This window comes from Sebastes umbrosus, chromosome 17 (assembly GCF_015220745.1).
Source record: "Sebastes umbrosus isolate fSebUmb1 chromosome 17, fSebUmb1.pri, whole genome shotgun sequence".
NCBI classification, from domain to species: domain Eukaryota; kingdom Metazoa; phylum Chordata; class Actinopteri; order Perciformes; family Sebastidae; genus Sebastes; species Sebastes umbrosus.
Genome location: NC_051285.1, coordinates 29,208,962 through 29,226,321, shown reverse-complemented (window position 1 = coordinate 29,226,321; position 17,360 = coordinate 29,208,962). Strand labels below are relative to the sequence as shown.

The window sequence follows — 17,360 nt, the reverse complement described above, 5'->3', positions numbered from 1 at the left end:
CATTTTGCTCAGATGTAAATTATCGGAGCAGAAGAATGTTTTTCTTTTGACCAAACAACAGCCTCAGAAAAGACAAAATGGGTACAAAGGCTCCTCTTTCTTTCACTGTGTTGCTTTTATGTGACAACTCAACCCCCCCCCATCTGAACTCACACTCCCCAACCTCCCACCAGTCAACTAGCCAAGCAAATTTGTAGCTGCCTGTCTGCACAGTATGAGTCTCATACATCATCTTGGCTCGCCCATAAGAAGCAAGCCAAGTCAACCTTGTCAGAATAGTCTGTTGTGATTTCCAACACAGTCGGTGTGTGTCTGCTTTGAGTGGACTCCCAGAGTGTACACGGATTACACTTCTGATTCGGTCGACGTTTCATCTGCAGACAGAAACAAATGGGGTTCCATACAGAGCAGATATAGTTTGAGGTCTTTGGACATTTTTCTGTGTTGTACCAGTTCCTGTATACGCCTGATCGCAGGCACCTCATTGCAATTGAAACCAGGGTCATTTGGTTGTGTTCATGTAATCAGTCTTTTATAGTATATTAAAATTGGCTTTCCTTATAATCATTTTTTTTTCACGTTTTCACCATGTTGATGAAAAAACAACTATCTGGGAAAGAATTCCACTACAGGATTGATTAGAAAGACCCTGCAACATTGAATAGGATAAGTGGTTACAGATAATGGATGGATGGATTAGTACAACAACGATGCACTGTTGCATGTATCCCTCATACAATACATCTTTACACTATCTACCACTACTAATGAGGCCAATACATTGCCTTATTGAGGCAGGCTAGTGTGTGCAAAACAGACCGAGGTCACCGTTGCATAGCCTTTAGGTCAATGATGGTGGGCAAATTGTGGCCAGTGGGTCAAATCAGGCCCTCTAGCAAAAATATTTGTCCCACTGATGAAAGTTGAAGTTTTTCCTTTCATAGTTTACATCAAAACCTTTACAGGATTTAAAGAAAAGAAAAGATAGATATCAGTGTTAATGCATGGCTCAGTTAAAGCCCCATAAATATGACCTCATATCATTTAATAAACTGGCATGCAGACACAGGTACCGTCTCCTTTTGAAATCTAATAAACTTTATGAACTCCAACAAAACAGAAGAATAACAGATAAATAATTCACTTAAATAAAACCTAGCCTGTTTGACCAAGACAGATTTGCATTAACAGCACTTTCATTCAGTAGATGTGTAGATAACCAATCAATCAATTATCATATTTTGTCTCATAGTGCAACATAGAACATAAACCTGCATACATAAATCTTTTTCTAAAACTTAGTATTAACTGCTGTAACTTGAGCCCAAACTTACAAAGTAAATCCTAAAAAATAGGTTTTATACCTTAAATTTATTCTTAAATGAAATAAAAGAAATAAGTAAATACAATGTGTTTCTACTTCACCTGTCAAAACCTAATTACAATAACCTAATTGCTGACCCCTGGCATAGGTTATAGGAATTCAAAGAGTAAGAACTACCCGTTACCACCGTCAGACTGATGGTCTGGGAGCATCTCAACAGTACGCTGACCTACATAGGCTACATGTTGAAGGAGTTTGTCTCAGAAACAGGAAAAGACTGGAACAACCATTCCTGCTCTTTACCTACACAGTGATGTTCCCCTGAGCTCGATAGGGTTTCACCGTCACATCAGAAGCCCTCTGGATGTGCTCCCAGAGATGTGGGAGGAGGCTGACTCACCCCACAGTATGAACATCATCTCCTTCGTGTTGGAGATGCTTGAGCAGCTGATGACCCAACACATTAACTAACACAGACTGATGAAGCCTCATATTTGCTTCAGCTAAACTTTGGAATATATTTTTTGCAAGAAAGGCAGACTGGATTTTGTCCCCCATCACTTATATTGGAAGTGCATTAGGAGGAAATCTGTTAGTGGCCGGTATTAACAGGAGGAATGAGAAGAGAAAGGGACATCTATTCAGTATTCTGAGCACTTCTTCAATTTTGGTAGTAGTGATGATGATGAAATACATATACAATATAGTGATACTCAAAGATATGAACATTTCTGAGCATCAAGTCATATTCCTACACCTCTTCACTTTTGTTGGTATTGCTTTTCTGTGCCAAACTGTAAAGGTAGGTCAACCCAAAAGCTCCGATATTAAAACACAGGCCCGTTGGAGCCGAGCAGGAACTGAGCATGCTCTGTGGATCACTGTGGCCACCCATGTTCAACTATTGTGAACATTTTCTTTGATCAGTGGTAGCCGTTGCCTTTCTAAGCCTGGCCGATATTCAATCATGTCTTCAACACTGTCAAAATGGAACCCCCCCCGCGGGCCAAGCTCCGGCCCGCAATGGGGTGTCATGTCCGAGCAGCGGAGGGCTATTGGTGAGCGACCTGACCTCTAATCTCTAATCATCGTCCAACCGAGAGACACGGCTCCAGGGTAATTCCTTCCTGAGAGAGAGAGAGGTAAAAGGCCAAGGCAACACCGGGGTGTCAGATTGAGTGTTTTGCCCCCCTAGTGTGTGTTGTAATGATAGCATCCTCTGGCTATACACAAAAGTGCATAATAGAGCACGACCAAGCAGCGCTGAGAAAAAACTCTTCTTGGCCCCGACACTGCATAGTTTGTTGCTCGGGTGACGAGGCCCCGGTTCACTTCCACGTTCCATCACCAACTCTTTCACAGCTTAGTGAAATACCCAGCCAGTGAACTCTGCTGTCTTCAGGTTTGCCAAACATCCACTTGTTGGCTAATAAAACCCTGATTTAATCCATGCCTACATTAGGATTTAAAATGAACTCCTTCACTTTTACTTTTTCCCCATGGAGCACTCATCAAGTTTTATTTACCAGACTTTCTGAAAGGATTGCAAACATTGCATCTGCTTGATTTAACATGAACTGAAACACATTCTTTTGGGATAAGTGCACCAACTTTGCCCAAAATCTCTTAATGGATATTCAGTGTTGTGGGAGCTGGGTGGGGCGGTGACGGTATCCATATCACAAACGGAGGGCGAGATGGCTGAGGATGTGAACGGCAAGCCAGGAGTTCTGCTTGAATGCATCTGAATGCATGAGAGGAGGAGGAGAGGAGGAGGAGAGGAGCTACTACCCGTCCCCTCTGCAGTTTCAAAACCACCCTGAGCTTTCTGCTCACACCTCTTTGCCCTTGCATTGCTCCCCCTTTCTCTATCTCGCCCGCCCCCATCTCTTTATATGTCCAGCTGGCTGCGCCACAAAGACTCCGTCTCCCAGTTCCAAATGATCCTCAAACCCCCACATGCTTTGTTCTGCTCATTTTCCCACTCCCCAGAGACAGAGTTTAGTAGCAACAATTAAAATGAGGCAAGGATGGAGGGAGAGAGAAAGATTAAAAAAGGTGAGGTAGAGAGAGAGAGTGTGTGAGAACCAGAGAGTAAACCGAGGAATACCGTCAGATCTTCTAGACGCAGACTTCGGGGATTCAGAGACCTTGAGTTAGCAGACTTCAAGACAGAGAGGAATTGCTGTACACATCTTTTGCATTGTGACCTTGACATATAAACTGCAGCTGAATGTTCTAAAAAGGGCATTTTGTTGATAAGTGGTAAAACAAAAAGGTAACTGTGAAGTGAAAGGGAATATCTTCTCCTTCGGTTTCAGCGCGCTCTAATCGGCTCGTTTCTCAGTGCCACTTTCTGCGGGAGCTAAGATCATGTTTTGTGGTAATCATGCGGTCAATTACAGGCAACAAGTCCCTCCAGGTTGAAAGGTTTTAGATCCCCTGTCCCACCCTGCTGAAATCCCCCCAGTTCTCGAGCTTGTGTGAAATCATGCGGCGGATTGTTGTGCAGAAAAAAGGACCACAGTATGGAGATGTGGGCTGGAACTAATAGGATTGGTTTTGATTCATTAGATTCTCTTTCATCATCCTGGTTGGAATTCCACTCCACGTCTCCTCGGGCTTCACACTTTTAAAATGGAGGTGGGAGGGGGGCAAGTGTTTATAATTGAGCCTCTAGACTGCAAAAGCTCATTACTCTCTATGGAATCATCTGCTTATTTATACCCCGTGGAATCAGCATCATAACCATGTGAATGCAGCACTGTGTTCCTCAAAGTACTGACAAAACAGTATGATTCAACGGTTGGCAAAATACATAACCAAAATGTAGAATAACAGTGAACAATAGCAAAACACAATGATGCTATATAGCTCCTAGATAACTGTTGTTACATATGCTGCTCAGGAAACGGAGCTATTTGAAAAGTTGCAGCCCAAAGCACGCTGGGCCTTAGTAGTAGTAGACGTCTCCTTATTCATAAATCACCTGCCCAATCCTCACTTTAACGTCTAACTACAGACCACTAAACTAATGATGTACCTTCCTACCAGTTGAACCAGCTAGCAGTTTGTTTCTTGAAGAGCTTAAATATGATTATAAGCTTTCTTGCAAAGTACATGTGCCTTTATATTTAAATGGACGGGCCATCACAAAACACAACATACTCTTCAATATTCTTCAAATAAATGATGATTCGCTCACTCCTTGCCATTGTTTTATCGTAGTTGGAGGAACAACCATCTCCTAGTTTATTTATTGACTAGTTGAGACTGCTTGTAGGCTATATACAATACACATGACTTTATGGTATCAGAATGATTTGAGGCTAAAAGACTGAAGACAAAGTGGATTATACGTAAAAATAAAACTTTTTTTGATTCCCATTTTGTCGGCAAGTCACAATTAAATTGTCTTCATTGTTTGCATGACAATGTCAGACAATCTATCCGCTCTAGTTTCAGCTGATTGACTGAATCTAATGAAATTGTTTCTAAAATATCTGTAACCACCCGGCACCGATTGCAAATTCTGCACTTTGAATTTTCAGCATTTCAGCACAGAATAATCTGTGAACCACAAAACTCTAGTTGTCAACTAAAATGAGCAGCACATCTTGTGTCGCGTCACTTTCGTTGCATATTAATAATAACACACTGAATAAAAATGTTCAGTCATACAAATACTGTATGTCAACTTCTTTATGTGTCATATTATATTATGGTGTGTTTTTCTGACACTCCTGCTGTCATGCTGAAGCAAAAGCAATTCATAACTGTGCTGAAGTTATCATTTAAGTAATGCATTTCATTGGCATGATTCAAATTATCTACAATAAATTACAAAAAAAAAAAGATTTGCTGTATTAAAGGGACTCTATGTAGGAATCAGAAATGTCTTGTTAACAGCTTCACCTGTGGCCGTTAAGTCAACTGAAGTCAGCGTCCTGTTGCTGGCGCTTGTGCTCGCTCTACATAGACATGAAGGAGCATCGCTCAACACAGTGAGGAGACACACGTCAGCTAAAAGCACAATATCACTCTATATTTCAGCTGCTTGGCAGTAATGTTAGCTGACCAGACCAAGGTCTCTCCATGAATCAATGCTGATCCTAGTGTTGGCTTTTCCCGCCTCAGCCTCCCGACCGCGGCCGGAGGGAACGGGGGAGACGCCGGAGTTTTGGTCGGAGACGATAACGTTTCTCTCTGCGGAGCCCCGTCACTTCACAAGACACGGGAAACCTCTGTTGGTCTGGAGGAGCTGCAGCAGTTATTTCTGCACAAACGTCCACTGAACATTCACTAGATATTCTCAGAGCTAAACTAACTCTTCTGCAGTGTGGAGTGAGCAGCATGCACGTGAGAGGTGGAGAGAGAGAGAGAGAGAAGGAGCGTGGTGTGTGAGTGAAGGCAGGCAGAGGAGCAGCATACACTCGGCCCAGCATTGACTCCGGCCCTGGAGACCAGTGTTATGGTCTCCCCTGTGTCTTCTGACCGCAGTCGGGAGGCTGGAGCAGGAAGAGTTAACACTGTTTAACAGACGGGCTTCACTAGATAGAACTTTGCGGTTTTGGTGCTTCCGTGGTTTGTGTTGGAGTCTGAGTCTGAACAGCGTAGCCACACGCGAGTGCGCATGGGACACGCAATGATTTATACGTGTTAGGACTTACAAGCAGTACCTTTTAATAGTTTATAAGTCAGTTGAAGAGCCACAAATGCAATCTTCAGGCTCTAGACATCTGTACATGGACATCACATATAGAATTTAAGTGAACCTTCACTTAGTACACTGAGTTAAATGTGTGTCATGTTCTGTCACTAACACTGTAACTTGACAAAATCAGTGTGACAATGTAAATGTTTCATTTCTTTATTTATTATAAAAACAATTTCTTCATCTCATGTATTAAATGATACAAAATATAAATAGAACAACCTGGGTACTGTTGGATGTCTCTGTTCTGTTGGTTGTACGTAAACAACAGTTGGCTCTCCTGCTGCTTCTGTTTGGGATGCATTCTGTAGTCTGTTTCCATGTGAAAGGAGGGAGCGGGGGGCTCTCGTCGTACCCTGCTTGTCTTAAGTTGTGTACATCAGCGATGTGATCCCGGTGCCAGCTCTGACCCTGGCAGCTCTACTGTGTTCTTAAGGCCTTGGCATACACCGGCTCCAGGAAATGAAAGGGGAGCAGCATGAAGAACACCACCAGAAAGACGGCACTCACCACCGCCAGCAGGACGTAGCGGCCGATGAACAAAGTGTCCACTATCTGCAGAGAGAAAGAGAGGCATCCATTCACTTTTAGGAGTTCTTAGTAATTACACACTAGAGCTTTTTCTTTTTCTACTTAGTAAATAGTATCCAAATGCATGGGAAAAGCATGGCTGTTCTGTGTTTCCACTATAAGCCACTAGATGTCAGGAGAGGGCCTTCACAAAGGCTTTGTGTAGAAGCAGAGTGATGGTGAGGCATTCTGTGAGGCCATGAGGAAGGCATTCACAGGGACATTTACAAGAACTTGTTGCCTTGATATCATTTGTTTTTCGACATATTCCTGAGAGTGCACACTGGAAGATTCAAGGGACACTCATTTATGATGTCTAATACAGCGTCTTAGATAACAAGTGCTGCCCCGGCCCTCTCGTGCTGCTGTAGACTGTAAAGTGACTGAAGTGTGTGCAGCGTACCTGCAGCACCAGCGCTGACACATATCTGACCACTGACAGACAACTTTGCTTAAGGCTCCGTTTTAGCTGGCTTCTTCTTGTGATAGAAACGGTGACCGCCGCCAACTCTGAGTGCATATTTGACTACATGGAGGCACAGTTAGATTTCATTTGAGATAAGAGAGAGAAAGATAAATTGCCTAAGTCTGTGCTGCATCCGGCCGACCTGTATTGACAGTTTCAGAGACCTCAAAGCAAACAAACTCTGAATGGAACGTTTTGGGCTCTAAATGGTAAAAAGATGGCAGATAAATAAGCTAATTCCCTCGTGTCCTCTTCAGTGAGCCCTCTCACTTCAATCTGCATTCAAGATCATAGTTTACTATTTACAACCACCAGTAATAAAACCACAATACAACACTTGATGAGTAGAGATGAACTGATTCAATGAACTAGATCTGGATCTTTGCTGATACCGACCTTATTTAACTCTTAGTTAAATATGTTATATATGTCTATAATATATCCAGCCACGTTTGATTCATATAGGAATGAGACCTAACTTGTGCAGCAGTGTATTAGAAGACATGGCACGTTTGTCGTTCCACTGCTCCCTCACAACTGCTGAAAACTAGATGCTGATTCTGGGGTGCTGGTTATTTTGTGATCCTGCTGCAGATGGATGATGAGTGGGGACACAAAGCACACAGCTCTGCATCTGGCCCGAGTAATGCATCGATTAACGGATCTTATGATGAGTATTAGGGCCACTTTGAGGAAAAATAAATAAATCGGAGATTTCGAGAATAAAGTCATAGGTTTACGATAAAAAACGTTGTAATATTATGAGAATAAAGTCATAGGCTTATGTAAAAATCATTGTAATATTATGAGAATAAAGTCATAATATTATGAGAATAAAGTCATAATATTACGAGAATAAAGTCATAGGTTTATGATAAAAAACGTTGTAATATTACGAGAATAAAGTCATAATATTACGAGAATAAAGTCATAATATTATGAGAATAAAGTCATAATATTACGAGAATAAAGTCATAGGTTTATGATAAAAAACGTTGTAATATTACGAGAATAAAGTCATAATATTACGAGAATAAAGTCATAATATTATGAGAATAAAGTCATAATATTATGAGAATAAAGTCATAATATTACGAGAATAAAGTCATAATATTATGAGAATAAAGTCATAATATTATGAGAATAAAGTCATAATATTACGAGAATAAAGTCATAGGTTTATGATAAAAAACGTTGTAATATTATGAGAATAAAGTCATAATATTATGAGAATAAAGTCATAATATTACGAGAATAAAGTCATAATATTATGGGAATAAAGTCATAATATTACGAGAATAAAGTCATAGGCTTATGTAAAAAACGTTGTAATATTACGTAAATAAAGTCAGAAGTTTAAGAGAAAAAAAGTTGTATTATTATGAGAATAAAGTCATAATAATATAAAGTAGTAATTGTACGTGTTATTTTAGAGGGTAAATAGTGTGAAAATGAGTCACGTGGAGCATCTTGTGAAGTTCTACTTTAGTTTAGGTTTCACAAATAATCAAATACTTCCTAATTGGCACATCAGCAGCACATTATCATCAGTATCAGGACCTGGAAAAGATTGTACAAAAAACTGCGTTTATTCCGAAGAAAGAACCACACAAACTCTTTTGTGGACGAGGGAATTACTTTTTTTCTCATAAAGTTATGACTTTATTCTCGAAATCTCAGATTTCCGGCCCTGATACTCCGTCGTTAAGATCTAAAGCAAACGAGGCGCAGGTTTCGGAGAAACAATAGATCATCTAGAATGGCATCGGTGTTGCTGAAGTTAGATGAAGTTTGGAGTTCATAAAGTTGCCATCGATAGATTTAATCAACACTTCACTGATCGCTCTGGGACTGTGTTAATATTTAGATCATGAGACATCCACGAATACGCAAATACAAACTGAGAAAACGCCCCTAAGCCAGATCATACCAAAAGAGTAAATCAGCCCCACTGCTGACTGAAGAGAGATTTCACTGGGACTGTTGTGGAATGACAGTAGATGTGTGTGTGTGTGTGTGCGTGGGTGTGTGTGTGTGGGTGTGTGTGTGTGGATGTGTGTGTGTAAATCCACTGGTGTCTAGCAGAGGTGGGGATGATGTATGCCGTCTCTTATGGATGCATTTAACACATCTCACTTTTTAATTTGCCAATTACACAGCAAGCAGGAACCCAAAGTGTGGGCCATGTTTTATTAATGTGCCACTGAGCGCACGGGTGGTAGCTGGCAGACGGGCGGGGGGGCAGGTGGGAGAGAGAGGGGGGGTCTAGAATGAACCACCCCCACCACTAGTCTGGGACTGGCCTAATTGGCACTATGATATTTTACTTTTGTTTAACAGCAAGAGGTTAGACATTTCTCACACAGTCTGCATACATTCACATTCACTCAGCCGGAGAAATCATCTCTCTGCTGCAAGGAAGAGTATTAGTCCACATCAAAACATCACATGCCTTTGATTAAAAACAGTTTATGATCATACATGTGAGGATTTTTAATACTACAGTATGAAAACTGTCTATTGACATTTATTCGTTTCAGTTTAAAATATCAAAGATGAGTCACAGAGGAATACACTCAGCTAAACTCTGGTGTAATACAGGATGCTCTGGCCAGTCCGTTATCCTGCTCTGCTCAATTCTAGACTCAATTTGAATCATTGTTCTTAATATTTTGTGTATTGTACTATTTAACTTTCATACCGTCAGTGTTGTTGTTATGTGGTGCGTGTATATTTAGATGTTTTAATGACAAGAGAGATGGGCAATGTTCCACATTTGTGGATAATGAAAGTTGAATGTTACCCTTTTAAAATAAGCAAAAGATAAATGCATTCAATACATGAAATAACATAGTAAACCTTAGTCCTTATAATTGTTATATTGTACAATCTTCTTCAAATGAAATAATGTATTATATACCCTCCTGATTCAAAGAAATAACGGGCCACTTGTTAATTAATAAAGCAAAAAGCATTATAAGGTGTTAATAATTTATTTTTAAAGATAATTTTTAGGGCTTTTATTTTGTAGTGCAGCTGGAGAATGACAGGAAAGGGGGATATAAAGGGGATGACACACAGCAAAGGGCCGCGGGTCAGTATCGACTCCAGGCTCCTGCCAAGGACCCAGCCAGCCTACATGGGGCGCACGCTCCACCGGGTGAGCGAGAGGTCGCCCCATAATAGGTGTCACTATTACAAGTGATTTTACATGGGAGCTCTTTGAAACACTGGAATCAATTTCTGAAGTAGCCATGGGTTCATTTCACCCGTAAGCCTTGTACAGAAATCCAGGAAGTCACATTGTGCTGCCTCTCTCTCTCTCTCGCTCTCTGTTGCTGGTCTGGTATCTGCCTTTGCACAAAGGCTATAAAAATGCGAGCTCGCCGGGACATGGCTCTGCTCTGCTATTTCTATGGGGTGGCAGCTTGCTTGGCAGATCTGGCCAGCTTATTGGCACGACCCGGAGGCAACATGGGGGAGTGTTTGTTCTGTGTTGCTGTTGGACTAAGATAAAGCAGAACAGGCCTTTATGACAAGCACATACACAGACGTGCACACACAATGACACATGTTACTTACAGGCATACAGCTCTGTGGATATTGGCTTCTATCAGTAAAGGTTTTATTTGGGATAGGTTGTTTATATTCACCTCAAACCTAAATACAGCCTTTATCCTCAATCAGTACCAATAAATCCTGCTCTTAGTCACAACCACACATGACGTGAGATTTGTTTTTTGGCACATACAAACACACACACATGCACACACTCAATATGAATGTCCCTTTGAGATGTAAAACCATACATCTGTGATAAAGATACATGTTTGTTCTTTTGTACTCACTGATAAGCATGAAATAATGTATTTAATTCACTGTTCTTAATGTTTAATGCATCCAAAGAACAGAGCCTGTGTGATTAAATATCGTTTTTGGGAGCACAAAAGTGAGTATGAGATGACCACTCAGCTAAAGTTAGCTGTTTGTTTGGGAGCTCTGAAGAGTCTCTGTACCAGAAACATTTGGTAGTAATGAAAGCCAAATGTCCTCACAGCAAAACTGAAAACATCCCAGGCCTGCTGTTATTTCCAACTGAAGTACATTACGCTATCATTAAACACAGACAGTAATAACACGAGACTCTGTGTTTTTAATGCAGCAAACGGTCTGATATAATATTGATTCAGCAGAGCTCCTTGTCATGGATTTGGCAGTGGTAGACGTTTAAATTGCCTCCTCAGCAAACCAAATCATTCTCACTTCTAAAACGCTCAAGTAAAAACATTTCTGAGTGGTATTTGCATTTGAATATAACTGTAGGTCGGGTATTGACATATGAATATACGTTTACTTAGTTGACAATACAAACCAATAATAGCCGACAGACGTGACTCAAATGAACACAGGGTTGAGAGTGTGTGAGTCTTTAAAGGTGTGTGAGAGCTCACCTCGATCTCTTTGAACGGGGGAGGTGTCTCAGGGCTGCGAGGGAAAAACACCAGCACTAACGTGATGGTGAGAGCCAGTAAGAAGACGGGGATAACGCCTAACCTGGCAAGACACAAGACACACACACACACACACAAACACAGAGTTAACACAAAGAGGATGACATGAGAACTCCCACTGCTGATTTGTGGTAAGACGGGCAGTAAACGCAGGGTTATCTGAGGATAATGTCATTATTAAGTACCAATCAAAACAATGGCGTTCTTTATTGTGTTTTTAAAAAGTTGTTAACTTTCCAATCAAGTAAATAGCACCATGTTTCACCCCATTTAAACTTTACTGTAATTGCATTTTACACAAGTGCACATTGTTTGGTGTCACAGTGCATTCTGCACAGAAATAAACTGACTTTAATAGCATTAGGGTCTGTTGTAGTCGTTGCACAAGTATTAATCAGCAGGGACTGGAAGGTGGATGGTCCCAGCAATCAGTTAGTATATCAGCATGTGGGTATAAATAATTATTTCATAGTATTTAGGTAAGACGTCACGGAGCAGTAGTTACTTTTGCTGATCTATCAAATTTATTATTAGGGATGCACCGATACCGGATCAGATACCAGGCTGATACTGACTCAAATAGCTGGATCGGGTATCTATTCTATGTTTATATACTATATACATTATAGACTGGAATTTTAATTCCTGTTTAAATTTTGACCAATATTTTGCTGCATTAAAAAGGTTTACACTTGAATTGTAATTCCTGTTAATTTAGATTTTTTACCAAGTAGTTGTTGTAAGATTTATTATTTTAATAATAAATAAAAAGTCTGTTACTTTTTAAGCTTTTTTTACCAAGTTGCTGGTGTACGATTTATTGATTTTAATAATAAATCAAAATTCAGTTTGTATAAATAAAATTAAAAATATATATATTTATTTGTTACATTTTGTTTTATAAAGTTAAGAAAGTAATGTTAAAGTGCAGCCTGACGTTGCCTTACACATAAAAGAACAGTGACTTCCACACAGTGAGGCATATACAGTTTATTAATTAACAACATTAAGCTGACATGTTCTTCTGTCTGTCTGCCTCCATCTCCCCCATTTCAGTGCCGCTGCCGCACTACTGTAAACACCTCTACACACAACAAACACAATATCCATCTGAGAATAACTAATAATTATTAATGTGGAATATGTATAATGGATAATGTTGTGGGATTATTCCTTATTTCATGGGCTATTTGGGGATTTATACTCTATTATTACATACATGTATAAAATAAAAACAACAACAAAGCTTTCGAATAGTTATTTGGAGGAATTCAAATAAGCTTTATTGGCATGAATGTTCAGGTTACATTATTGCCAAAGCTAAATTACATATTAATGAATAATTACATTTCACAAAAAAATAATCACAGTCATAATATACCAAATACATTTTAAATATACATTCTTTTACAGATGTAGTCAATCAGAAACATGTTCAGAGCTATTAGCACCTCTTATTGTACGGCAACAGTCAACATATTTTGCAGCTAATATTGCATAATATTATTCTTAATATAATATCTGCCATGGTGGCAGGTGACCTGAAATCAGCCAACATGTACCCTGTATTCGTCAGGTGGCAGGTGCTAATTTCATTCCCTGCATTATAGTTTCTTGATATTCCTACATTATCATCCTGTTTTAAACACCACTGTGTTCAAACTGTACTAAAACCATGGTGTTAGTTATTTATGTTCCAGGAGATATGGGATGTGGCCAACAAGCACATCAACATTTAAGAGGACATTTCAATGGAATGTGTCTGATTGATCCACAATCACAGTGATTGATCCTCAGTCACACACAGAACAGAGGACCATTATTCATCAATGTATAAAAGCATGTTGTGGTGTGTGTGTGTGTAGTGTGTGTAGTGTGTGAGTAGTGTTAGTTATATTACAATTACAATTACAAATACTTTGTACAAGGGCATATTAAAAACATATACAGTATATACTGTATAAGATATATTTTTGTGTGATGAGTGTGTGAGTAGTGTTTGAGGAGTGTGTGAGGAGTGTGTAGTGTGTGATGTGTGTGTAGAGTGTGTATAGTGTGTGTATGTGTGATGAGTGTGTAGTGTGTATGTGTAGTGTGTAGTGTATGTATAGTGTGTAGTGTATAGTGTGTATAGTGTGTGTTGTTGTGTGTATAGTGTGTGTAGTGTGTAGTATAGTATGTGTTGTAGTGTGTATAGTGTGTATAATGTGTATAATGTGTGTGTTGTTGTTGTGACTCACTTCCCGGTCGTGTCTCTCAGTATAGTGTGTAGTATATAGTGTGTGTAGTATAGTGTAGTATAGTATAGTGTATAGTGTGTAGTAGTGACTCACTTCCCGGTCGTGTCTCTCAGTAGGATCAGTATAGTGTGTATAGTGTGTAGTAGTGTGTGGTAGTATAGTGTAGTGTAGTATAGTATAGTGTAGTAGTGTGTAGTAGTATAGTGTAGTAGTGACTCACTTCCCGGTCGTGTCTCTCAGTATAGTGTGTATAGTGTGTATAGTGTGTGTAGTAGTGTGTAGTATAGTGTGTATAGTGTGTGTAGTAGTGTGTAGTATAGTGTGTATAGTGTGTGTAGTAGTGTGTAGTATAGTGTGTAGTAGTGTGTAGTATAGTGTGTAGTATAGTGTGTGTAGTATAGTGTGTAGTATAGTGTGTATAGTGTGTGTAGTATAGTGTGTAGTATAGTGTGTATAGTGTGTGTAGTATAGTGTGTATAGTGTGTATAGTGTGTGTAGTATAGTGTGTAGTAGTGACTCACTTCCCGGTCGTGTCTCTCAGTAGAATCAGTACAGTGTGTATAGTATAGTATAGTGTAGTAGTGTGTGGTAGTATAGTGTAGTAGTGTGTATAGTATAGTGTAGTAGTGTGTATAGTATAGTGTAGTAGTGTGTATAGTATAGTGTAGTGTAGTAGTGTGTGGTAGTATAGTGTAGTAGTGTGTGGTAGTAGTGTGTATAGTATAGTGTAGTAGTGTGTAGTAGTATAGTGTAGTAGTGTGTATAGTATAGTGTAGTAGTGTGTATAGTATAGTGTAGTAGTGTGTGGTAGTATAGTGTAGTAGTGTGTGGTAGTATAGTGTAGTAGTGTGTATAGTATAGTGTAGTAGTGTGTATAGTATAGTGTAGTAGTGTGTATAGTATAGTGTAGTAGTGTGTATAGTATAGTGTAGTAGTGTGTATAGTATAGTGTAGTAGTGTGTGGTAGTATAGTGTAGTAGTGTGTATAGTATAGTGTAGTAGTGTGTATAGTATAGTGTAGTAGTGTGTATAGTATAGTGTAGTAGTGTGTGGTAGTATAGTGTAGTAGTGTGTGGTAGTAGTGTGTATAGTATAGTGTAGTAGTGTGTAGTAGTATAGTGTAGTAGTGTGTATAGTATAGTGTAGTAGTGTGTATAGTATAGTGTAGTAGTGTGTGGTAGTATAGTGTAGTAGTGTGTGGTAGTATAGTGTAGTAGTGTGTATAGTATAGTGTAGTAGTGTGTATAGTATAGTGTAGTAGTGTGTGGTAGTATAGTGTAGTAGTGTGTGGTAGTAGTGTGTATAGTATAGTGTAGTAGTGTGTAGTAGTATAGTGTAGTAGTGTGTATAGTATAGTGTAGTAGTGTGTATAGTATAGTGTAGTAGTGTGTGGTAGTATAGTGTAGTAGTGTGTGGTAGTAGTGTGTATAGTATAGTGTAGTAGTGTGTAGTAGTATAGTGTAGTAGTGTGTATAGTATAGTGTAGTAGTGTGTATAGTATAGTGTAGTAGTGTGTAGTAGTATAGTGTAGTAGTAGTGTAGTAGTATAGTATAGTGTAGTAGTGTGTAGTAGTATAGTGTAGTAGTAGTGTAGTAGTATAGTATAGTGTAGTAGTGTGTAGTAGTATAGTGTAGTAGTAGTGTAGTAGTATAGTATAGTGTAGTAGTGTGTAGTAGTATAGTGTAGTAGTAGTGTAGTAGTATAGTATAGTGTAGTATAGTGTGTGGTAGTATAGTGTAGTAGTATAGTATAGTGTAGTAGTGTGTAGTAGTATAGTGTAGTAGTAGTGTAGTAGTATAGTATAGTGTAGTAGTGTGTAGTAGTATAGTGTAGTAGTGTGTATAGTATAGTGTAGTAGTGTGTATAGTATAGTGTAGTAGTGTGTAGTAGTATAGTGTAGTAGTAGTGTAGTAGTATAGTATAGTGTAGTAGTGTGTAGTAGTATAGTGTAGTAGTAGTGTAGTAGTATAGTATAGTGTAGTAGTGTGTAGTAGTAGTGTAGTAGTATAGTATAGTGTAGTATAGTGTGTGGTATAGTGTGTAGTAGTGACTCACTTCCCGGTCGTGTCTCTCAGTAGGATCATCCCGATCAGAGCAGCAGAGATCCAGACCAGTCCGATGATAAACACTCCGGTTCCGACCTCCATCACCGTGCTCACCATCTCTACTGGGTTACTATTACTATTATTCAGTCTGTAGTTCAGTCTGTAGCTCAGTCTGTAGTTCAGTCTGTAGTTCAGTCTGTAGTTCAGTCTGTAGTTCAGTCTGTAGCTCAGTCTGTAGTTCAGTCTGTAGTTCAGTCTGTAGTGTATCTCTCTCTGTTAACTGATCTTTGTTTCTTCGTCGTTTCTCATCAGTCAGTTCAGTAGTTGAAGCGTTCTCCATCACATCTTCTACTTCCTGGTTACAGCAAGCTGGAGTCTGATTGGACAAAGTGAACTCAGACGGACCAATCAGATGCGTCGTTACTGACACACTGAACACTGTGTAGTCCTATAGGCTGCAGAGCTACACTCTATTGATTCTGCTCTCATGCAGGCTGCACTGAAAACAACATTATTATACACTTTTTATTATTTAGAGAAGCAGGTTTATTTTTTTTATTGTTTTTTTAAACCACCATATAATATTAGGGCAATCAGGTCATCTTTCAAAAGCCACAATCATCACATATATCTAATATATTGTGTTTTTTTTCTTAACTGATGGTGCATTGTTGTAACTATTTATATGATTTTTATTTTGTATTTATATGATTTTATCTTGTTTAGATCTTAAGTTCTGGGTGTTAAATACTTTTATCATGCTTTTATTTTAAAGCACTTTGTAATCTTGTTTTGAAAGGTGCTTTATAAATACAGTTATTAGATAGACACATTCATACATAGATAGATAAATAGATAGATAAATAGATAGATAGATAGATAGATAGATAGTAACTTTATTGATCCCGAGGGAAATTCAAGTTTCCAGCATCACAGTTCCATAGTGCAAAACATGTTAGTAAAAAGGCACAAGTTAGTATTACAAAGTACAAAGTATAAAGACATATACCAGATATAAAAATACAAGGAGATGAAGAAAACTGTTAAACTGAATAAAAGTGAATATAGTGCAGGGTAACAACTGAGATACGGGACTATTAAAAATGTGAACATAGTGCAGAAAGTGATATAGTGGAAATAAAATATAGGAAATATACATCGGAGACCAGGGGATTAAGAAATGTCAAATATGGAATATAATGCGGGATGATAACTGAGGTAGAGAGTTTTTTTAAAGAATAGACTAAAGTGCAGAATAAAGCTGTACATTATTGGTAGAATTCAGTAAAACCAGTCTATAACGGTGCAGAGTAGAGCTGTTGGTGGTGTGCAGAATTAAAAAAACATTATTTTAAACAAGCGATAATAATGCATTGGAGCATAACACACATTTGATCATCAGGCACACTGATGCTATACAGTTACAGTTATCACCACAGGAATTCATGTAGTCTAACTCTGCTAATCGCTGCAGCTTCTGTCCCTGTCC

The 17,360-nt window shown here is 39.0% G+C and overlaps 1 protein-coding gene across 1 annotated transcript; it reads right to left on the bottom strand.

Annotated features, from left to right (window-relative positions):
* Positions 1-6,178: 6,178 nt before the first annotated feature.
* Positions 6,179-16,233, bottom strand: tmem218 (transmembrane protein 218). Its single transcript, XM_037749404.1, has 3 exons — positions 15,882-16,233; positions 11,526-11,628; positions 6,179-6,593 (listed from the first exon to the last, which is right to left on the bottom strand). The coding sequence occupies exons 1-3, from the start codon at positions 15,986-15,988 to the stop codon at positions 6,459-6,461; spliced, it is 345 nt and encodes a 114-aa protein (XP_037605332.1). The 5' UTR covers positions 15,989-16,233; the 3' UTR covers positions 6,179-6,458.
* Between the last annotated feature and the right edge of the window lie 1,127 nt (positions 16,234-17,360).

What these genes read in the sequence shown, in the direction of transcription:
- tmem218 (XM_037749404.1), bottom strand. Translation starts at nt 15,988, where the DNA reads ATGGTGAGCACGGTGATGGAGGTCGGAACCGGAGTGTTTATCATCGGA. An exon ending in CTGAGAGACACGACCGGGAA is followed by an intron (nt 11,629 to 15,881) that starts GTGAGTCACTAC and finishes GTGTCTTGCCAG; the next exon opens with GTTAGGCGTTATCCCCGTCT. An exon ending in CCCCGTTCAAAGAGATCGAG is followed by an intron (nt 6,594 to 11,525) that starts GTGAGCTCTCAC and finishes TTCTCTCTGCAG; the next exon opens with ATAGTGGACACTTTGTTCAT.